The sequence below is a fragment of the Pseudorasbora parva genome, chromosome 22 (genome assembly GCF_024679245.1).
Source record: "Pseudorasbora parva isolate DD20220531a chromosome 22, ASM2467924v1, whole genome shotgun sequence".
NCBI classification, from domain to species: Eukaryota; Metazoa; Chordata; class Actinopteri; order Cypriniformes; family Gobionidae; genus Pseudorasbora; species Pseudorasbora parva.
Window position 1 is genome coordinate 1,027,501 of NC_090193.1, and position 25,000 is coordinate 1,052,500.

A 25,000-nucleotide genomic window follows, 5' to 3' on the forward strand; every position below is an offset into this window, starting at 1 on the left:
GCGGAGGACCACCTGGTGGCGTGCCCGGGGGTCGGCGAGCCCTCACTAACTTCTCACTCTCTCTCTCCCCCCTCTGTCTCTCCCTCTCGCCCTGTCCCTCTCCCCAGGTCCCGTCCTCCAGGCCCTCCTCGCGTTCCCCCCAGAGGTCGGGGTGGGATGGGCCCAGGACCGTCCGGGAGTTCGCGGGCTCCGCCCAGGGGGGCGGGGCCGCTGGGGGCGGGTGGTGATAATGGCTCCGGTTGCACACCCTCCCCGCGCTCATTTTCCAACCCACTCCCCGCCGCAGGGGTGGCGGGTAAGCCTGGGCTGGCCTGCTGGCGGTGCGGTGATCCGGATCATTTTGTGGACCGATGTCCGAGGATGGACATCGGGACAATGATCCGGATCCCGGACGTCCAGCGGACCACCCCCGATCAAGCAGGAGAGTACCAAATTCCTGTAAGTATCAAGGGGGGTACATATCAGGCCTTGGTGGATTCAGGATGTAACCAAACCTCGATCCATCAAAGCCTGATGCAGCCTGGGGCATTGGATACAAGCCGCATGGTTAAGGTGCGGTGTGTGCACGGGGATGTGGTGGAATATCCGGTTGTCCCAGTCACGATACAGTTTAGGGGGAAAAAGCATAGTGTTGAGGTGGCGGTTAGTCCCCACCTCCGGCATCCGCTAATTCTGGGGACGAATTGGCCCGCCTTTTCGGCATTATTGGGGTCGTTATGCGCGGATGCCGCTTGGGAAAACAAGGCTAGGAACGGGGCGGTGCGAGTGCAGGTTGGCGAGACTGATACGGGACCCTTGGGAACAGCTTCAGAGGAACCGAGCGGGGTCGAGAGACTGATTCTCTCGGACCGCGATGACTTCCCTCTGGAGCAGTCTCAAGATGAGACCCTAAAACATGCATTTCAGCAGGTCCGCTCTATCGACGGTCAGTCTCTCCAACCCGCGTTGCCCGTCACGTATCCTTATTTTGCCATAATTAAGGATCGGTTGTATCGAGTGACCCAAGACACTCAGACAAAAGTGGATACAACCCAGTTATTAGTACCAAAGAGCCGCCGGGAAATGCTTTTCCAGGCGGCTCACTCGAACCCGATGGCGGGCCACCTGGGGCAGGCGGCCACACTGAATCGCTTAATGACCCGATTTTTTTGGCCAGGCATTCATGACAATGTGCGCAGGTGGTGCGCGTCTTGCCCTGAATGTCAGTTGGTGAATCCACTGGCCGCCCCAAAAGCGCCATTGCGCCCCCTTCCATTAATGCAGGTCCCCTTCGAGAGAATTGCGATGGACCTCATCGGGCCATTGGAGCGATCCGCACGCGGACATCGTTTTGCGTTAGTCATCGTGGACTACGCAACACGATATCCGGAGGCAGTGGCTCTCCGCAACATCTCCGCGAAGAGTGTTGCGGACGCACTGTTTCGTCTGATCTCCCGAGTGGGGATTCCGAAAGAAATCCTCACTGATCAAGGCACGGCGTTTATGTCACGCACGATGAGCGAACTCTACGGATTATTGGGCATTAAATCCATTCGAACAAGCGTCTATCACCCACAAACGGACGGCTTGGTCGAACGATTTAATCGCACTCTTAAATCCATGATCCGTAAGTTCGTACAGGAAGACGCCAAAAATTGGGATCGGTGGTTAGAACCCCTCTTATTTGCCGTGCGGGAGGTTCCACAAGCCTCCACGGGGTTTTCCCCCTTCGAGCTTCTCTACGGACGACAGCCACGGGGGGTGCTGGACGTCCTACGAGAAACTTGGGAGGAGGGACCTTCTTTGGCCAAAAACGAAATTCAGTACGTCATGGACTTGCGAACAAAACTCCACACCTTGGGGCGGCTATCTAGGGAGAATTTGTTGCAAGCCCAGGACCGCCAGAGCCGGTCATATAACAGGGGTACAAAACTACGCAAATTCACACCGGGAGAGAAAGTGCTCGTTCTACTCCCTACGTCGAGCTCAAAATTAATGTCAAAGTGGCAGGGGCCGTTTGAGGTCGCACGACAGATAGGAGAGCTCGATTATGAAGTGATACGATCCGATAGGAACGGGGCACGTCAAATATACCACCTCAACCTGCTAAAAAAATGGAATGAGGTGGAATCAGTGTTGTTGGCAACGGTGATCGGGGGAGAGGATGATCTCGGGCCAGAGGCGAGCATTAAAGCGCAATCAGTCGCGCTGGCCCCTGGGGGAGATCACCTCTCACCGTTACAACTCTCTGATTTATCAAAATTGCAGGCGGAGTTCGCTGACGTGTTCTCGCCCCTACCGGGACGTACCGACTTGATTCAGCACCATATCGAGACTGAGCCGGGCGTGGTAGTTCGCAGCCGGCCGTATCGCTTGCCTGAACACAAGAAAAAAGTAGTTCAGGAAGAATTAGGCGCAATGCTCGACATGGGAGTAATCGAGGAGTCCAACAGTGACTGGGCGAGCCCGATAGTTTTGGTCCCCAAAACAGACGGCTCGGTCAGGTTCTGTGTGGACTACCGCAAGGTGAACGCTGTGTCGAAATTCGACGCGTATCCAATGCCGCGGGTTGACGAGTTGCTTGATCGGTTAGGCACGGCTCGATTTTATTCGACACTGGACTTAACAAAGGGCTATTGGCAGATCCCCTTGTCTCCATTGTCCAAAGAAAAGACAGCTTTCACCACGCCGTTTGGATTACACCAATTTGTCACGCTTCCTTTCGGCTTGTTCGGAGCGCCCGCAACCTTCCAGCGACTCATGGATAGGATTTTGCGCCCCCATGCTGCGTATGCTGCTGCGTACCTGGATGACATAGTGATTTATAGTCACGATTGGCAGCGGCATATGCAGCATGTGAGGGCGGTCCTGAGGTCGCTGAGGGGAGCGGGGCTCACGGCCAACCCAAAGAAGTGTGCGATTGGGCGGGTGGAAGTAAGGTATCTGGGCTTCCACTTGGGTCATGGTCAGGTGCGTCCCCAAATTGATAAGACTGCCGCAATTGCAACCTGTCCGAGGCCCAAGACCAAAAAGGAGGTAAGACAGTTTTTGGGGCTGGCGGGATATTATAGACGGTTTATACCAAATTATTCGGACCTCACCAGCCCTTTGACTGATCTTACTAGAAAGGGGCTACCAGATACGGTCCAGTGGACGGAGCCGTGTCAACAGGCTTTTACCCAAGTGAAGGCTGCTCTATGTGGCGGGCCGCTTTTACACTCCCCTGACTTTTCTCTCCCTTTCTTGTTGCAGACTGACGCGTCGGACAGGGGGCTGGGCGCAGTCCTGGCCCAGGAGGTGGAGGGGGGAGAGCGGCCGGTGCTGTACATTAGCCGTAAGCTCTCCAAGAGGGAAGCTAAGTACAGCACCATAGAGAAGGAGTGTTTGGCCATCAGATGGGCCGTTCTCACTCTCCGCTATTACCTCCTGGGGCGGGAGTTCACCCTCTGTTCGGACCACGCTCCTCTCCAATGGCTCCACCGCATGAAGGATACCAACGCGCGGATCACCCGTTGGTATCTAGCTCTTCAGCCGTTTAAATTCAAGGTGGTCCACAGGCCGGGTGCTCAGATGGCTGTGGCCGATTTCCTCTCCAGAAATGGGGGGGGGGGGGGGGCTGCAGGCCGGACGGCTCCCCGGCCTGAGTCGGGCGGTGGGGGTATGTGGCAAGGGGGGCGTGGTTCAGCGAGGTCTGCAGCGGGAGAGAGAGCCGCGGGACGAGCGGTAAGTGAGTGGGTTGGAAGCAGATTAATAACACCTGTCTCTCGTTCCAGTAATGAGCGCGGAGAGGGGATAAAACCTAGGTGGAACCGGAGATCCAGGAGAGAGAGAGGGACTGCTGACGCGACACACACACACACTCACGGACATTGAGTTGTGAGACACGTTGACCCGGAAGCGGAACGTTTAACCGGAACCCGGAAGTGACTGAGAGAAATACACACGGGCAATAGCCGTGTGAAGAGACTGAGTTTTGTTCTAATAAAGAGAAGCGTCAGCAGTCAAACCGATCCCCTTGTCCTCTTCCTTCCTTACACAAACGAACTTTATCACACAGGGGTTAGTTAGTGACAGGGGTTAGTTAGTGACAAGGGTTAGTTAATAACAGGGGTTAATTAGTGACAGGGGTTAGTTAGTGACAAGGGTTAGTTAATAACAGGGGTTAGTTAGTGACAGGGGTTAGTTAATAAAAGGGGTTTGTTAGTGACAGGGGTTAGTTAGTGACAGGGGTTAGTTAGTGATGGGTTACTTAATGATAGGTTAGTTGATGACAGGTGTTAGTTAGTGGCAGAGGTTAGTTTGTGACAGAGGTTAATTAGTGATAGGTATGTTAATGACAGGTGTTAATTAGTGACAGGGGTTAGATAGTGGCAGAGGTTTGTTAGTGGCAGAGGTTAATTAATGATAGGTTAGTTAGTTTTAGGGTTAATTGTCACAACAAGCAAGAAAGGCTGACATGGAGCCACTTAATCTTCAACTTCTGGGAATCATCTGTTCTTAAACCATCATGAACAGAGGAGAGTCTGCTGGAGAAAAGAGAACGCGACAGAGTTCGTAATAAAACACGAATCAACATGAGCTTGGCTTTAGGAGATGAAGAGAACCGAGGGGTTTGAAATGTTGTAGAAGTGACCCAGAGATGATGGTGTTTATTACTCAACAGGTGAGTAAGGTGTTTTATTGGACAGATAAACTGCCATGTGTATCTCTCTAACAGATTGGACTGTAAAGCATTATCTGCTGTGAAGATCGTCATTATGATTATTGAAGCTAGCGAGAAGTAGCGAGTCTATTAATGGGTAAAGCTACAGTAACCTCTTCAGCTGGTCAGCGTGAGATCCTTTCCATATAAACGGGTTATATCTCTGAAGCCTAGCAGTGAAGGAGCAGCAGGAGAAACATAGTCATCCACACAGAGGCAAAGCTTCTTACGCTAAAGGCTTGCAGGTTTGTTTTTTAACCAGCCAGACTTCAACCAATTTTTTTTTTTATTTCACACAAAAATGAAAATTCTGTCATCACTTATTCACCGTCATGTCATTCCAAACCAATGCATACTCCCATGAAAACATAAAAGGACAAATCTGGAAAAACGTACCGGCTGCTCTTTTCCATTCAGTTATAATGAATGGGGACTGTCCATCTTCAAAAGCACACAAAAGTACGATACAGGGTTAACAGAAAATAAAAATAAAACCATGAAAAAAACTTGATGTACTAAAATAACTCCAACTAAAACAGAAATAATACAAAGATTTGTGTGGGGAACAGACAGATTTAAATCTCACGATGTGTGATATGTGAACAAACCATTTCTGTGAGATCCTGAATGAACTGGTTCAGTCAGTTCACTTCACAAAACCAGAAAAAGGATTTGTTCACAAATCAGACGGATCCATTTCTGGAGCTCAATGATAAGGTCACAGCCGTAAACATGAATTCTGCTCCTCAAACAAACTTCCTGGATGACTTCTTTATGGTCAAGAATTATTCAGATTATTCAAATGCTCTTCATGGTTCTTTAAAGAACTGATCATTGAAAGGTGGAGGAACCAAAACTGGTTCTTCTAAGCCATCTCTGTAAAAACCTCTTTATTTTCAGATTTTTCAGCTTCAGATCCCATTCGCTGCATGTCATAGAGCGACCTGTAAGAAACTAATGGGTTGATAATGAGAGATTTTTACTAATCTGCTAACTTTATTTAGAGGCGGACAGTAGTGGAGTATTTTTACTTTCCAAGTACTTTTACTTTTCAGGTTTACGTACTTTATCGGTGTTCTTCTTTGGAAAACTTTTACTGCACAACATCCCAAAACATTATATTGTAGTTTTTACTGCACTGAGTTTCATATTGAATATCATTTAATACTTAATTACATAAAAATGTAGTGCTGTATACTTTAAATCAAGTACAAGTAAGAAAGCAGTATATGTTTAATGTAATTAAGAGTTAAATATAAAAACACAACAACTTTTATTTATGAAATTTAGTGCAGTAAAAAGTATGACAATACACTGCAAAAAATGCTTTTCTTACTTAGTATTTGTGTCTTGTTTCTAGTCCAAATATCAAAAAGTTCTTAAAACAAGAAGTATTTACTAGACAAGCAAAAGTAATTGTCTTGTTTTGGGGAAAAATAACTCAAAATTAAGAGTTTTCGCTTAAAATAAGCAAAATAATCTTAATTCAAACAGAAAACAAGATCATTCTCCTTTTTATTTTTCTTATTTTAAGCAAAAACTCTTCATTTTGAGTTATTTTCCCCCAAAACAAGACAATTACTTTCGCTTGTCTAGTAAATATTTCTAAATGTAAGATTTTTTTAGAAATGTTTGACTAGAAACAAGACACAGATACTAAGTAAGAAAACCTTTGCATTTTTTGCAGTGATATATTACGCTTCGGAATGTAGTGAAATAACGTTTTCCAAAGAAAAACACTGGTAAAGAATGTACTTGGAAAAAGAAGTTAAAGTAAAAATACTCCACTACTGTCCGCCACTGCCTTTATTGAAATCCTCAGAGCTTTAAATCAATGCTGGGTAGTTAGTTATGCTTTAATCTAGTGGCCCTTTGAGAGGTTTCCATTCAAACATGCCCGTCGAGTCATTACGCACCCAAAGATAACCTGCGCTCTCATGATAGCAGGCTTTTATCTAAATCATGTATCATTAAGACAGACAAGAACGGCCTGCTTTGGACTTTGGCCAGAAAACAATTCTTGTTAGTCTTGACACAAGGTCATTAATAAGTGGAGAATGCATGTGCAAATATTATGAAAACCCACGTGCAACGCCGAATACGCTTCTAAACCAGCGTCTAAACGAGAGCAGATTTCCATCGGTGTGTTTAAAGTGGAAACAATACAGGGTGCAAAAAAGACGTTGACTATCTATTTTTGGTAGACATTTTCATATACTCGTGTAGTCAAAGACCCGCTCCAAGCAGTATTTTTAGTTTGTAAAAAAATACATAGCGATGTGAGAACTATGCACACAGGAAAGAGCCTTTAAAAGAGGATGTTTTTCATGCATTTACTCTGCCTCTCGATCACTCCACTTTTAAATTTAGAAACATTGAGGCCAGAAATATATATATAGTAAGGTGCAACACCATGGCTTTGTATTGTTAAAGAATAAATGAGTTAACCTGGTTGGCTGAACCCATCTTTAGGCATTGTTAAGTGACGGGGCCGTGGAACAATACCAGCTTCTCTTGTGGTCGGACCATTTTTAGTGAAGCCATAGTAGGAACATCCCAAATTTAGCACGTTCCGAAGTGTGTTTTTCAGACAAACACGCATTAGGCAGTTCTGGCGAAGTCCTTTGATTATTTTGAGAAAGCAGCACAGCGAGCGGGGATGTGGTTAGCCACCAGATTTGCATTTTTTAAAAGGATCATCCTGTTGCAAACTCACACATCAACGCTTTTTATAAATGTTCTGCGTGATGGTATCCACACAAACGTTACAATAAAACATAGATTTAAAAACAGTGAGACAGTCTCCAGTGTTAATCATCTGTTCTCTATGTGAATATATAGTAAAGTGTGATTTATTCCTGTGATCAAAGCTGAATTTATCATCATTTTGGGGGTTGGTTAGATTTTTAATGTTTCTGAGAGAGTCTCTTCTGCTCATAACTCCAGTAAAGCAGTGAAATATTCCTCTATGCGATTATATAGTAAAGTGTGTTTTATTCCTGCGCTCATCATCATCATTACTCTAATCTTTCATGATCCTTCACTAATCACTCTCATTTGAGGATCTGATGATCAACACACATTTATGATTATTATCAGTGTGGAAAACGCTTGTGTTAAACATTTTTTTTAGGATTCTTTGTTGATGCATTTTATTGGAAATATAATCATTTGTCACATTATAAATGTCAGTTTAATGCGCCCTCGATGAATAAAAGTATTAAAAATGGCTGACCCCAAACGTTTGAACGGTAGCGTATATAATAAATTTGTTTAAAGACCGTGTTAAGCGTGTACGTGGAGCTCTTTTTAAGTGTCTGAGAGATGTATCATGAAAACCACAGTGTGTGGGAGATGTGAGCACCTGAGATGTCTGGGTCACCCACTCAAATGATTATTCTTATTGAGACATATCTTTCTGCCCATACATATTTCTGCCACAGTGGAAACTTGCCGAGGGTTTTGCGGTTGAAGTGACAGACATATTTGTGTGCATCATGCAGGGCATTTTCAGCCCTTATCTGCATGTCTGAGAATGAATTCGATGCTCTAAATTTGTCAGAATGACTGGAAGAGCCTCACGTCTTCAGGGTATTAATGCATCTCTCTATCAAACGTGAGTGTGTGTGTGTGTGTGTGTGTGGGTGCTGTGGTGTGCTGGTTAAAGATCTGAGCTGGAAAGTGAAAAGTGGTGAGTTTGAACACCACAGGAGTCTTTGTAAGGAGTCATTGTAAAATCCAGCAGTGATTCTAACTAACACATTTTAGTTCACTTAATGTCTTTACTTAATTGTACAAATCGGTCCTATATACCATAAATATGGCCAGCTTTACTGACCGCAGGACTTACGGTGGGTTTTATTTATTTTTCAGATGCATATTTTTTAAAAGACATCACTAACAGGGTAACGCGGGTCATGTAATCAGATTACTTTTTTCAAGTAAAGAGTAAAGTAACTTCCCCAACACTGATAAAATCCAGCGGTGGTTCTAACTAACACGTTTTAGTTAACTTTACTTAATGTCTTAAAAATCTCTACTATTGATATACTATGCCTTGTTGACTCAGAAAACCCAAGTTATGATTAATGGATTGCTTCGAGTGCCGTTTGGTCAAGCAAAAACTGTTTTTGAGGCGAGGCAGTTTTTAATAGACTTTCCCTCACGTCCTCCACGTCTTTCTCTGTTGGCATTCACTCGTTTCCTAAAGTCATCTTTAATGTTCAATCATCAGCACAATATTTAAGATAGCATCACAGAAGCCGACTTAGTAAACTAATGTTTACTATTTTCATCAAATGTTTTAGTTTGAAGTCACCATTATGGGGATCAGTGTGGCCTTTGGTTGGGCTCTTAAACTGCATTTATATTATTGTAATTCTCTCTAGAAATTATATATAATATTATATCTATATATATTAGGGGTGTACCTGACTAATGATTTACACATTCGAATAGAATTGTCGAATCTCTCTATGGTCGACTGATAGTCGAATCATCTCTGTGTGTGTGTGTGTGTGTGTGTGTGTGAATGGGTTGGGAGGGGCACGACACTAGTCAGCAGGAGGGTAAAACTATTTTTATTTTCCTTTACACACTGCACACAGCAACAACGGCCGGCCAACTGACAGACGAACCAACAATGGCTTTCTTATTTAGGTTTAAATAAAAGGTAATGTGGTGGATAAACATTCGTAAAATGTTCTCTCATATCATTTTAAAGTCTAAATCTAAAATGTTTTTCTTAGTAGTCACCATTATGGGGATCAGTGTCTTGAAGTTCATTTAGATGATTGTCCTTCTCTTCCTAATGATGTAACGATGCAATAAGAAATCACAGGTATTTGGTTTCAAAGGAAGGGAAGTATTTTATATACAGTGTTGGGAGTAACGCGCTACAAAAGTAATGCATTACAGTAACATATTACTTTTTGCTGTAACCCGGTAGTGTAATGCATTACTAATCGATTTTCTGTAATATTTTAGTCGGTACATTTTCAGAAACGGTTGCGTTACAAAACACTTTTTGCCCAAAATTTAACTGTTAAAAAACAAACAAACAGCAGGACCTCGTGACATTGATGAATGAAAAAATGCAAGTAGGTTTCCTGTTCGTGGTCAGGCAATAGCCGCATGTGGTGTCCAAGCTTGTAAATAAAGACTAAATGAAAATACCTTTGTATTGTGTGATATAGTGCAGTGAACAGTGAAGTAGTCACTCATTTTTTATATATATATATATAATGAGTGATATGTAACATAACTATATTTCATGTCAAATAATGATCTTTTAGCTTTTTGTTGCTGACACACAGACTCAGCATGCAAAACACAACAATGGTAACAATTAAATATTTATTATTAATAAATTAGTGCTCTCAGCTCTTCTGTCGTTAGTAGAGCTCTTGTGTAAGTGAACTATACTAACTGAGCATTTGTCAGCACAACTTACTCTTCCTATTTCACTTTACTTGTCTTTTTAAGGCAATCGGTTTGCACGCTGTTTTTAAGACTAATTAGATTTAGACACGCAGACTCAGCAGTAAAATCTGCCACTGTAACACGCAATGCCTGTGCGTTTGAGTCCAGCTTCGCAAAAGGTCCAAGATCTTCTAATTCAGGGGTTTTCAAGCTTTATGGTGCCCCAAATATGACGAACCTTTTATGACGGACCCTCTTTCTAAAATCAATCTATATATTTGACATTTAAACTGTTAGATAAATAGTAAGTGTGACATTATAAATACAATATATTGTTTCCAAACTTAAATTGGCTATACTTATGGGTTTATTGGCTGAGAACATTTTCAATAAAAAAAGTTATTTTTATAAATCCTCTTAATTTGCGACCCCATTTTTGAGAATTTTCTGAAAACGACATAACCAAATAAAAATATACGCAGCTTTTAAACCCTATGGTCTATATTCGTAAATCTGGTCTTATTTTAATCTAATCACTTGAAATTGTGTTACTCAAGACTCATAATAACTCAACGTAGTATAGAAACAGAGCAAAACAAGAGACACATGTAAGTGACATTTTATTGAAATTCACTTTGGGAAAAATTAATGAGACTTTAAATGTTAAGGCCCTGAAAATAATCTAAATATAAAACTGAACGTCTGATCATGTTTTGATTCAAATTTAAGGATGATACGCTCAAAAATGAAGCTTCTGTGAGCTTTTATATCAAGAAAAGTCTAGGCGTCCTTTCAAAAAGGCCATTTATTTCAGAACAAAGGGTAGTTTAACTTTTACAATAAATTAACACTGCAAAAAATGCTTTTCTTACTTATTAATTTAGTCTTTTTTCCAGTCTAAATATCTAACTATTTTTAAATCAAGATGCATTGATCAGTAAAACGATATAAGATATTTTGGTAACACTTTATAATAACTACACACTTTGAAGCATTAGTTAAGCATTAGTGAATAGTTAGTTCATAATTTATAAAGCATTAATAGACATTAATATGCAGTTTATAAATACAACTATAAATGCTTTATTTTTATGCTATATATATAATTAATGTGTTTAACAATTGTATTTTCATACTTTACAAATGATCAATTTATCATTTTTAAATGAAGTATTACATTATTTACAGAGCAGTTATTTAGTTGACGTCAGTGGTTCATATGATCATTTCAAAAGTGTAAGTAAAGGGTTAATAAACTATTTAAATGTACATTTATACATCTTACTATTTAGACATATAGTAACAGTTACTCAGTGTGTTAATAAATGAAAGATTAATAAATAAAAAGAGTTAATAAAAAGAGAACTGAGCCTTTGTAAAAGCCTTACGAGGCCTAAATAGTCCTCACTTTAGATGAGCTCGCAGAAATAGTTAACTGACAACTACTAAATGTTTTATAACTACCTGAATTAATCATGAACTAGAGTAGGAATACATGTTAATCTTTCATTTATTAACACACTGAGTAACTGTTACTATATGTCTAAATAGTAAGATGTATAAATGTACTTTTAAATAGTTTATTAACCCTTTACTTACACTTTCGAAATGATCATATGAACCACTGACGACAACTAAATAATAATACTTCATTTAGGAATGATAAATTGATCATTCATAAAGTAGGAAAATACAATTATTAAACACATTATAGATATAATTATAAATCAAGAACAAATCATTTATATCTGTATTTATAAACTGCCTATTAATGTCTATTAATGCTTTATAAATGATTAATTAAAATTATAAAGTGTTACCGATATTTTTTCTTGTTTTGTTGAAAATAAAATCTAAATGAAGTGAGTTTTTGCTTAAAACAGGCAAAATGATCTGCCAATGGGGTGAGAGAAATAATCTGATTTCTGATTGAAATCTTGTTTCTTGTTTTCGTCCCAAGCAGATTTTTCTCTGGTACGATCATCGATATATATTATGTAGATTCCGCATTTGGCCGATCCTCTCAGGCGCTAATGAGAAATCTATATATATATATATTTTAAACTACCAGTTTAAAGCTGAACTGAAGACTTTTCTGTTCAGAAAGGCTTTTATGTGTAGTATTTTTCTTTATTTCTACCCTTTATTCATTTTGTTATTTTTTCCCTTTTTCCATTGTTGCACTTTGAGATTCTTCGGAAGGAAAAGTGCGTTATAAATAAAAATCTATTATTATAATATATTTCAGGGCCTTCTCACCAGACGGCAGTAATAGCGGATGGGAACACTAGATGAGATTCGTCTGATATGAGGTAAAAATAACACAAATACTGTTGTGTTTCTCTCAGAAGCCGATCGGTTCGTGTCTTAAGACATCAGTGTGTCGTCACGAGCAGCAGGGTGTGTGTGTGTGTTGTCTAAGCATGTGTTTGTTTTGCTCTCATAGAATTGTTCCCCATTCACATCATTATATGACCGACACACAGCAACGGTTGAGTTAAAAATCTTCATTTGTGTTCTCCTGAAGAGACACACACACCTACATGTTGATGCCCTGGGGTCAGCAGATAAACACCACAGGCTCAGTTTTGGGTGAACTATCCCTTTAAGAGCGAGAGAAGCCGTACCTTGCAGCCCTCGCAGGCATGAACGCCGTAATGGAAGCCCGAGGCTTTGTCTCCACACACACGGCACTCGATGTTCAGCACGGAGGCGGACGGATCTTCGGGAGCTTTGGAGAAGGCCAGGCTGTTCTCGGCAAACTGCGGAGGAGACTCGGGCTCCAGTTTGATCGAGTCTGGAACGGAGCAAAGGAAGCAGGATGAGCGTCTAATCAAAGCACAATGCTACTTATTTATCCTGTTATCTATAACGGGAAAACTAAAAGAGTTGTATGAATAGTTCTCTCAATAATTAAAAATACACATTGCTCATGTTTTTAAAAGAAAAAGCAGAAGGGACTTAAAGGAACACTCCACTATTTTTGAAAGTAGGCTTATTTTCCAATTCCTTTAGAGTTTAACAGTTGAGTGAATCCACTCAGCTGATCTCTGTATCTGATGGTAGCACTTTTAACATTAGCTTAGCATACATCATTGAATCAGATTAGACCATTAGCATCATGCTCAAAAAATGACCAAAGACTTTCAATATTTTTCCTATTTTCCTATGTATTTCTGATGCTTCAAGAGACTCTAATTAACCCACTGATGTCTCATATGGACTACTGTGATGATGTTTTTATTCCCTTTCTGGACATGGACAGTATAGTGTGCATACACTTGCATACGCTCTCGGACTAAATATAAAATATCTTAAACTGTGTGTGAAGATGAGCGGAGGTCTTACGGGTGTGGAGCGACATTAGGGAGAGGAGTTAATGACAGACATTTCATTTCTGGGTGTATAACCCTTTAAGATATAACTTAAGAATGACGTAGTGTTCGTAGTTGACTAAAAATAAGACAAATGCCAGAGTAAGAAGAGCCTTGTGAGAGTTATGGTCAGGATTACTCTGTGAATGGTGTGCTCTGTATCCGCTGTCCTCGGGGCCGAAGCTGCTTTCATGAGCTCTGTAGATGCTCTCCTGAGTCCTAAAGTTCTCCTGCGTCCTAAAGTTCTCCTGCGTTCTGTAGCTGTACATGTGTGTGAGATCCATCATGTGCGGCGTCTCGCTCTGGGCCGCATTCGGCTCATACTCGATGCCAGATATGGAGCCGTAGTCCAGCGTGGTGAAGGGCTTCATGTCCATCGAGTGCGAGCTGTCCTCCAGCTCATCCAGATCCAGAGCGCTCAGGCCAAATCCCACGGGCCAGGCAAACGTCTGAGTGTCCACCATATCTGCCAAACACAGAGCCAGAATGAGGCCAAAGGCGGATCTGGGTTCTAGACAACACCAATAACACCAACACTGCAAAAATGCTTTTCTTTGTATTTTTGTCTTGTTTCCAGTCCAAATATCTAAAAATTCTTACATTAAGAAACATTTACTAGACAAGTCAAAATTATTGTCTTGTTTTGGGAAAAATACTCAAAATGAAGAGAGTTTTTGCTTAAAATAAGATAAATAATCTGCCAATGGGGTGAGAAAAATAATCTTAATTCAAACAGAAAACAAGATTATTTTTCTCACCCCATTGGCAGATTATTTATCTTATTTTAAGCAAAAACTCTCTTCATTTTGAGTTATTTTTCCCCAAAACAAGACAATTACTTTTACTTGTCTAGTAAATGCATCTTGATTTAAGAATTATTAGATGTTTGGATTAGAAACAAGACAAAAATACTGAGTAAGAAGAGCATTTTTTGCAGTGTAACAACATCAACACACAACAGGATCATTCTCAGCCCGCCGTCTTTTCCCAGGATACATCATGTTTGTGCGTCACAGCGTTTGTGATTTGGGCCAAAATATAATATACACTGAGAATGACTGCGGGATGTTTTTACAGTGTATTTTTATATGGGTCTAAATGGTTTTCACTGCAAAAATTGCTCTTCTTATTTAGTATTTTTTTCTTGCTTCTAGTCCAAATATCTAACAATTCTTAAATCAAGTAAAATGAGATAAGATATTTTTTCTTGTTTTCTGGGGAAATCAAATCTAAATGAAGAGAGTTTTTGCTTAAAACAGGCCAAATGATCTGCCAATGGGGTGAGAAAAATAATCTTGTTTCTGATTGGGACGGAAACAAGATTTCAATCAGAAATAAGATTATTTTTCTCACCCCATTAGCAGATCATTTTGCCTGTTTTAAGCAAAAACTCACTTCATTTAGATTTTATTTTTAAGAAAACAAGGAAAAATATATTAGTCATTTTACTGATCTAGTAAATGCATCTTTATTTAAGAATTGTTAGATATTTAGACTAGAAACAAGACAACATTTCTAAGTAAGAAGAGCAAAGGCAAATCTGTGTTCTAGACAACATCAACACACAACAGGATCATTCTCAGCCCGCCGTCTTTTCCCAGGATACATCATGTTTGTGCGTCACAGCGTTTGTGATTTGGGCCAAAATATAATATACACTGAGAATGACTGCGGGATGTTTTTAAAGTGTATTTTTATATGGGTCTAAATTGTTCAGTGTTTATGAGCGAGTCAAGACTTCACTTGCTCCATTACTGGATGAATCAGTGTTTTTGAACGAATCTCTTGAGCGAATGATTCAATTGTCTTTTGTTCAGTTTGTCTAACACTCCTCATAAAAAATATAGTTTAGTTAACTTTACTTAACAACCTGTCTTCCCAAAAAATACGACTCTATATGTCTTTTTTAAGCACCTTATTACGACCTATATTTACGCTTTAAAGTCATGCGCCCTCTAGCTGGCGTAAAAATAATGACAGTGTCGCGTTACGTGACGTATGACTGTCGTTACCAATCAAAATGCGTGTTCATTTTAATGCAGTGTGTGGACTTTTTACCACCATTTGTCATATTTCCATTCATCAAAAATATTGTTTTTAATTTACAACTACAGCCACACCATCCCTAAACCTACTCAGAGATTTATAGATCACACACACTTTATGAGCGCATGTGTTCCCTGGGATCGAACTCACGATCACATGATGACATGCTTTACCAACTGAGCTCTGCAAAACCTGAAATATTACGCAGATAAAGGGGAAAATGCTTTAAAATGGAAGTGTCGTGCTGACAGGAGCACAGCTTTAGTAAACGCTCCTGTGGGTCGTATTATAAGGAAGTGACAAACGACCGATATACGCATATTAGTTAGAGGACATGTTGTTACTTAATGTCTTAAAAATCTCTACTATTGACATACTATGCCTTGTTGACTCAGAAAACCCAAGTTATGATTAATGGATTGCTTCGAGTGCCGTTTGGTCAAGCAAAAACGTCGGTGGGATAAAAATTAAAGTCTAAATCTAAAATGTTTTTCTTAGTAGTCACCATTATGGGGATCAGTGTCTTGAAGTTCATTTAGATGATTGTCCTTCTCTTCCTAATGATGCAACGATGCAATTAGAAATCACAGGTATTTGGTTTCAAAGGAAGGGTATTGTGTATTGTGTGTGTGTGTGTGTGTGTGTGTGTGACATAACATTACTATATTTCATATCAAATAACGTTCTTTTAAAATTTGTTGCAAACACTTACGTCACAAACACCCTGGCAACCTTTAATCAGATTGATATAATCCCTCTATATTAGTGACAATATCTTACAATCGATCATGACTCACACACACTTCAACATTAAGCATGCAAAACACAACAATGGTAACAATTAAATTAAATTCAAAATCAATGATCAAGTGCTCTCAGCCCTTCTGTCGTTACTAGAGCTCTTGTGTGAGTGAACTATACTAACTGAGCATTTGTCAGCACAACATACTTTTTAAAGTAAGTCTAACTAATTTGATTTTACAGTGTAATAAACTAAATACAAAATTGACAAACAAAACGTTTTTATTTTACTTTAATTCACATTTTGGCTGATGTCCCAAAAATCAACAAATCTTGAGAAGAATCATTAACATTTGGAAGTTTTTTTGTTAACTCTTTATTTTACAGTGTCCTTGCTACTCGTGTTACATGTACTTACTATAGTAATAACAGTAAATTATGCATAATTACATGCAAATAACCAAATTCAAATCCTACCCTATAGTAATAACATGTAGTTAATTATTACTCAGTACTGGAATATACACTGCAACACGGACACCTTAAAATAAAGTGTAACCTGCGCCGTTGTCAGAGTGTATTTACACAAATAAGGCATAGTATTAATTTACTACACACACTTACTATGGGTTTAGTGTTAGTGGCTTGTAATTATGCATAATTTACTGGACTGTAATAAATTAAAGAATAAGTTGCCTGGTTGCCTTAAAATTTAAAGTTGATTGAAATTAAAAATTTGAGATAATACAATGAAAATTTTTGAGAATTGACAACCTTTAATCAAATATTATTAAAAGATTTTGTAAGCATATTGGGCAATAATATGTGTTTTATTTATGATGAAGCAGTGAAACACGCCAAATTGTGGTATTTTCATGATTTATCACATTTATTATGTGGTTCAGATTCAATAATATTTTGAGTTTCTATTTATTAAACTAATTTCATTTATTGTATCAACTCAAAAAATTTTTTTCAAAAACTAAAAATGTTAAGACAACCAGGTTACTTACTTTTTAAAGTTAAACCAACAATATTTGTTTTACAGCGTGTTATTACAGTAGTAAATCCATGTGAGATTTACACAAGGACACCTTAAGTGTTATTTATTATTCAAATGTTATTAATATAACAGTACTAACCCCAACTGTATTAATTATAATAATTGGTTACACTTTATTTTAAGGTGTCATTATAGCATGCTTATATATTTAATTATTGAGTAAAATTAATGAACCACATATACTGACTATGGGTTTTGGTTTAGTGTTAGTTGATTGTTATAATGCATAGTTTACTGTTATTACTACGGCAAATACATGTAATATATGCAACAAGATCACTCTAAAATAAAGTGTTACCTGATCATTTACCATGGTAAAATCATAGTCATTTTGCATATGGAGCAATCAATGACTGGAATATACTTAATGCATTTTTAAAAGATGTCAAATTTCAATGTATTTTATTAGCTCTACTGCTTGGTTTAATATGTTTCGGGATTGACCCTGTGTGATTCGGCAGAATGCCTATCGACGGCAGATGAAAATGTCCAGTTCTGGCTAAATCTGCCACATTGATACGATAGTGTAAATGATAATTATTGTTTTACTGTCCCTGATAAACACAAATGCACAGTTTTGTACAGGATATCAGCATAATTGTGCAAACGCCTTGAGTGTCATCAGAGGAAACATTCGCTCAGAGAGATCAAGACACCAAATCAGGCCAAAGGGCTCCAGTGTTTCTGAAGAGTCGACACCTCAGATATCACAAGACTAGAGGAGATGGAAGCAGGTCAAAGCAGCTCAACTTGAGTTACTCACACAATACTTCACAATAGCTGAGAGAGTTAACGGCAAAGTGTGTGATTTATTCACTGTTGAAATCTTTAATATGCTGAGATAACCACATTATACTGACCCCAAACATTTGAGCGTACTATGGTCTGTATTTCCCAGAAAAGCCTAACGTTGCATGCTTTCAAAACACCGATGTGTTTGTTTGAGCATCACCAGCATTAAGTCTTCACGAAACCGGTTTAACAAATATTATTTGCATTATTTGCACATAATGGTGCAGAAATCATTCTCTCTATCAGTAGCCCCTTTCACACTCCACGTCAGACCCGCAATATTCCCGTAAGGCCGGAGACACACTGCAAGCGTGGCGTTTCTGCTGCGTGTCATCCGCGGGGCGGCTGCCTGGCGTTTTCTCTGTCTTTGCACACCAGAAGCGTGTCTGACGCGGCGCTGCTGCTGCTGGGAAGCCCTATACTCCATGTTAAATATAAATATATTGCCTATTGATACAGCAAAGACAACGTCGGCAGTAGCATATTGACCATACATATCTATGGTATTGACGGCAAAATAGGCTACAGAATATTTCGTTCTGTATTGACAGGTTTAATATTTCAAAATTGATAATTATGTTGTTTTTTATTATTACAAGTAGGCCTATATCTGCATTTATGTTAACCTACAGACTTTCAAACATGAAAATGTCATTTATTAATATGTATTCGTGTCAAAATAGCATATAAACATCTTTTCCTATGCTGTTTTGCCTAGAAACGCTTCCAACACGCTCGCGTGTCGCGTGAAAAATAGGCCTATCTTCTATTTGAAGCATGCACGCGTTTTCCGCGCGGCTGACACAGGCAGTATGCAAGCGCTAACCGGTTAACATGGGAGCCGAAATAAAAACGGACACGCCACGCAGCCGAGACGCTCACGGCACGCTTGCAGTGTGTCCCCGGCCTAACATTGCCGGGTCGCCTTCTGTGTGAACGCAACCACGTCCCCGGATTGATTACCGAACTGAACCCGGGTCGGGGCTCTAGTAATATTGCGGTATTCGACCCGGGACGAGCGCTGTGTGAACAAAAGCCGAAACAAATGCCGCAACGTGTACGTAGTTATCGTGCGACTCCTAGAGCTTGTTTTTTCAATAACACAACCCTGCAGTGCCAGAAGAGCTCGTCTGTGTTTTAAACGCAGAGAGTGTTCGTATACAAAAGAAACTAAAATTAAACAAGCAGAAATGTGCGCAAACTGGACACAAGTCGAGACCACGGAGCTCCTTACTATCCGCGCTGAAGCGGAGATCGCTCGCCGTTATACGTCACATCAGGATGTCACGTGTCAACTCGACCCGGGACCGTTACGGGTTCTGTGTGAAAGCGCACATATTACGGTATTTCGCTGGCAGTGTGAATGGACCAAATCTAGCGGCCCGGGAACAAATGCCGGGTCACATTATCCGTGCGTTTGCCGGAATCGCAGTGTGAAAGGGGCTAGTGTCAGTGTTCCTGAATTCCTGAAACGCCGCCATCTTGAGTTAACCAACACCTCACAATATTCCTCATTATGATAATTAATGCTGGGCGGGGCATTTCCCAAACACCAATCACAACACACCGCTCCAGCCGACCAATCAGAGCACAGTGTGCTTTCAGAAGGAGGGGCTTCAGGAACTAAACAGAGTTACTGACAGACTGGGAAGAGAGGAGCCGCAACACTGGAGAATATGAGGAATAATCAACATTCAATATTCATCAAAATACATATATTAATTTGTTTACAGGCCATCTTTCCTCTCTACTGTATATAAGTCCTTCTACAGGTTTTGTGTGTTTAATCAGAGCTCAGGTTTGGCTGTAAATCTTCTGTTCTCAATAGCACGGCCAATCCCTCGCAGGCGTTGTATTACACTGTTTGTAGAGTCACCTGCCAGTAAAGCGGATGGGTTAGTGTGTGTTTGAGTCCCTATGGGTGTCACTCATTCATTTTTAGGACGCTTCTGTAAGGTTTAGATTGAGGCAGACGTGCCAAATATAGACTACAACACAGCTTCAGAGAGAAAGTGCCACAGAGTAAAGATTGCAGATGATAATAAACCGAAGTCTAACATGGTTAACCCATCAATGGCTTCACAAACAGTTCATTCCTCTATCGACCCGTGCGAAATGCGTTATATAATGAAGGTCGACGGTTGTGTAAAACCACACGTTCCTCCACTAAAGTAGACAATAAACGGCTCTCCGTGGATGAAACTACAGCTCACATAGATTTGGCAGTTCTGGTCTTGTCTGGATGACACAAAGAGCTTTAAATGTAAAGGTTTCACACCCAGAAATCTTTCATCAGCCGACTGGAACAGCAGCTTTCAGTTCATTCTAAACATGAGGGATTCCAGCTTGGAAAGCTTCCTGATGTCTTCCCAAAAATACCAACATATTCCGATCGGAACGCGATCGACCCGACGATCAACCCGACGATCAACCCGCGACCAATTGTCTTTATTCAGGAGGGAGAGATTTTCTTCATATAGTGAGCTGAAGAACTGTCTATTCTTAGGGAAGTTTCCGTTCATAACATGCCCGTTTTGAAATGTGGTAAACATCATTTGCTCTAGTTGGCAAATGAAATTTAGCTTAACTCTCCTCTGACTCAAGTGGTTGAAAACCTTGAGATATTTTGGTTAAACCACAAGCCCAGTGAAATATAAGGTCAAACTGGTATGGTGTTTTTTTTTCTGCACACCACAGTGTTTTTCTGTGAATGTGGAATATATCTATTACGTAAATCTCTGAGAATCACAGCACATTTCATTGGCCCGAAATGTTTGCATTGATATGACGTGCGAGGTGAACGCAACAATACATGACAAATTGTCAAGTTAATGCCTTGTATCTTAACAAAAGACAACAAACAGCACGTGAGCCAACCGCGTCCTTCAGCCAAGTCTGATCTTGCTCTGAATGTCAGACTAAACATGGAGTTTAGAACGGCAGATGCATCTGGGCCAGTTTTATTGGTGTATATCGCTGTGTTTTGGTTGATTCAGTCACATTTCAGAGAAGCTTTTTCTCGGTGTAGAGAACTGACATTGTGTTTCGGTGACTAAACGGTTAACTTTATTTTATAGTGTCCTTGTTACATGTTACAACTAACCTTAAAGCCTATAGTAAGCACACACACGCACACACGCACGCACGCACGCACACACGCACGCACGCACGCACGCACACACGCACACACGCACACACACACACACACACACACACACACACACACACACACACACACACACACACACACACACACACACACACACACATACACACACACACACACACACACACACACACACACAGCTCCTACCCATCACAGGAAACATTCTGCATTTTTACTTTCTCATAAAAACTCCTCCTGTGTGATTTATAAGCCTTTTGTAAAGTGGGGCCATGGGTAATGTCCTCATATTTCACCCTCTTCTGTAATACCTGTGTCATACACATGGCATTATACACATTTGTGTCCTCATATGTCACAAAAACAAGCCCACACACACACACACACACACTTTTGATCTAATATTCTTTATGCTTTTAGAAGAAGTCTCACCAAGGCTGCATTCGTTTTATAAAACAAACAAACAAAAAAAACAGTAATACTGTAAAATATTATTAAAATGTAAAATATCTGTATTTGAATATATTCAGCCCCATTACTCCAGTCTTCAGTGTCACACGATCCTTCAGAAATCATTCTTATATGAGGATTTTTAATACATTTATGATTATTATCATATCAGTGTTGAAAACATTTTTTCAGGATTATTTGATAAATATAAAGTTCATAAGAACAGCATTTATCTGAAATAGACTCGTTTGCAACATTGTACTACCATTCAAAAGTTATAGGTCAGTAAGAATATATATATATATATATACACACATATATACTTATCATATATTTTATATATATGCATTTTTTATTATTATTACTTTTTTTGGGGGGGGGGATACATTTATTGTTATAAATGTAATAATACATTTATTCATCAAGGACACACTAAACTGATCAAAAGTGACAGTAAAGACATTTATAATGTTAGAAAAGTTTCTATTTCAGATAAATGCTGTTCTTATGAACTTTATATTTATCAAATAATCCTGAAAAACATTGATAATAATCATAAATTATTATTATTATTATTATTAGCAGAATGATTTCTGAAGGATCATGTGACACTGAAGACTGCAGTAATGACGCTGAAAATGTACAGGAATATATATTGAAATGTATTAATAGGATTAACCCCTTGAGATGTACCATCTCGTTTTCGAGGGGGTCCTAATGTACAATCAAAACATAGTTACAAAACAATTACAAATACAATTAACAACAAAACAAAACAAAGCGCACAATAACAACAAAAACAATTATACATGTAATAATAATACAAAATGATATAAATAAATAAATACATTTTACACCACAAAAAAAAAAACAAAGTACAAAAAAATACCATTATAAATAAAATACAAATATAGAAAATATTAGCAAAACCAGTGAATAACAGTGACAGTATCAATGATAACATGTACAAGCAACCTTAAAAAGGGATAATAAAGATTGTTTAAACAACCTAAAAGATGTAATAGACCTAATATCAGCAGGTAAATTATTCCAGTCTTTTGGAGCTTTACACATAAATGATCTTTTGCCAATAGTTTTGTGTGCACGAAAAGCAACAAAATAAGTCTGGACATTATTCGCATGGAAAACATATTTTACATGTTAATTATATTTCACAAAAATACAGTTTTTTATTTAATTTTATTTAAACAAAATGCAGCCTTGGTGAGCATAAGACATTTCTGAAAATATAAAAATATCTGGATATACTTTATTTTAAGCTGTCGTTGTTACAGTGTGATTATATACTGAAGTGCTGAGTAATATTAATGAATCACATGTCCTTACTATAAGGTTAGAGTTTGGTTTAGTTGCGTGTAATTATGCATCATTTACTGTTATTACTATAGTAAACGCATGCAATATATATAAGGACACTGTAAATAAAGTGCTACCAAATATCTTACAGATGAAAAACTTTTGAAAGGCCGTTTAATTATCATCACTCAGTATTGAGATGTGTAATTACAGCACAGAGCACCAATGGCTGAGTTAAAGTCGGTGTGATACTGAGACTGACGTTAGAAAGTCAAGCAGAGCCTCTGCTGTGAAATGCTTTCCGCAGGGACGCGATTGCAACAGGATTGGGATGTTTTTCACTGATATTTCCTAAGAACATCAAATAAACGCCAAGCCAGAAAAAAGTGAGCCACAATATTTTCACATGTCTCTGACAAAACGGCTCGAGCAAGAGCGGGCGCCGGACACAGCCCCAAAAATAGATTCATTTACTGGGGTTCTGTGGAAAGACTTCTTGACTCTTAATCCTTTCATGCTTTTAATGGCTATTTTCTAGATTACACTGCAAAAAATGCTCTTCTTAAATAATCTCTTCAGAAAAATAATCTTATTTCTGTTTGGAAACAAGAAACCAGATTTCAATCAGAAATAAGATTATTTTTCTCACCCCATTGGCAGATACTTTAAGCAAAAACTCTCTTCATTTAGATTTTATTTCCAACAAAACAAGAAAAAATATCTCATGTGGTTTTACTGATCTAGTAAATGCATCTTGATTTAAGAACTGTTAGATATTTAGACTAGAAACAAGAGTAAGAAGAGCGTTTTTTTGTAGTGTAATTCATAAAATTGAATACGGAGGCCGGATTTTAAGCTCCAGTTTGTTTAAATGTGATTTGTAAAGAGCTGGAGCGCACCAGAAGAACCTGCTCGGCCACATTCATCCTCAAGGCTTCTGATCGCAGCAGAGAAACGGCTTCTGTTTCCTCAAAGCTTTGCCAATGCCGATTCTCCGAATGATAACGCGGCTCAACATCTGATCAAAGGGTGTAACTCTTATTTTGTGCATTTCTCAAAACTCAACTTGATCATACGGAACCAAAAGCCTGGCTCAAACGTATGACTCCTCTCAGTATTTACCCTGTTGTTTGTTTCTGTGAAACACAAAGAAAATGTTTCTCTCAGAAACGCCGTAGATGTGCACTAATGGGTCTCATTTTTATTCCTCATGAGGTACGATGTGAAATCATGCCAGCTTTGAGTGTGAATAAACCACGAATGTGCTTGGTTGACTTGAGCTGCGTGAAGATAGTTCAGGATTTTCCGTTTATTAACACACCGTCAGAGGAAAATCCACAGAGAAACGGGAAAGGTACCGGTGATTTTCTTGCAGGACATTTTCTGTTAAATTTAGAGACATTTCCTCTTAGCCTGAAACACAACTCACACTACACTTCATGTTCTCAGTTTAGGTCCTGTAAAAAAAATATTTAAAAAGAAAGTAACCTGGTTGCCGTAAAATTTTGAGTTCATTGAAATTAAAAATTTGAGTTGATACAATGAACATTTTTGAAAATGTACATCACCCTTTATTCAAATAGTATTAAAAGATTTTGTAAGAATATTGTGTAATTGTGTTTTATTTGCAATAATGCAATGAAACATGCACATTTTTGATGATTCATCACTTTTTTATTTTTTTATTTATGTGGTTCACACTGTAAAAAATGTGTGGTGTTTTTTGTTGGTTTAACTTAAAAAAGTAAGTAACCTGGTTGCCTTAAAATTGTGAGTTTATTGAAATTAAAAATTTGAGTTGATACAATGAAGGAAATTAGTTTAATAAATAGAAACTCAAAATATTATTGTATCTGAACCACATAAAAAATGTGATAAATCATGAAAATAGCACTATTTGGCTGCGTCATCACAAATAAAACACACAATTACCCAATATGCTTACAAAATCTTTTAATAATATTTTAATAAAGGTTGTCGAATCAAAAAAA

General features: G+C 39.1%; 1 protein-coding gene across 1 annotated transcript in view; it reads right to left on the bottom strand.

Moving 5' to 3' along the window:
- Nucleotides 1-25,000, bottom strand: part of pparg (peroxisome proliferator-activated receptor gamma) — a 65,244-nt gene that overhangs the window by 17,094 nt on the left and 23,150 nt on the right. Inside the window, exons 2-3 of the mRNA XM_067432157.1 lie at nucleotides 13,616-13,942; nucleotides 12,730-12,899 (exon numbers count right to left, since the gene is read on the bottom strand). Coding sequence (XP_067288258.1) covers nucleotides 12,730-12,899; nucleotides 13,616-13,942 — 497 coding nt within the window. The remainder of the gene's footprint in view (nucleotides 1-12,729; nucleotides 12,900-13,615; nucleotides 13,943-25,000) is intronic.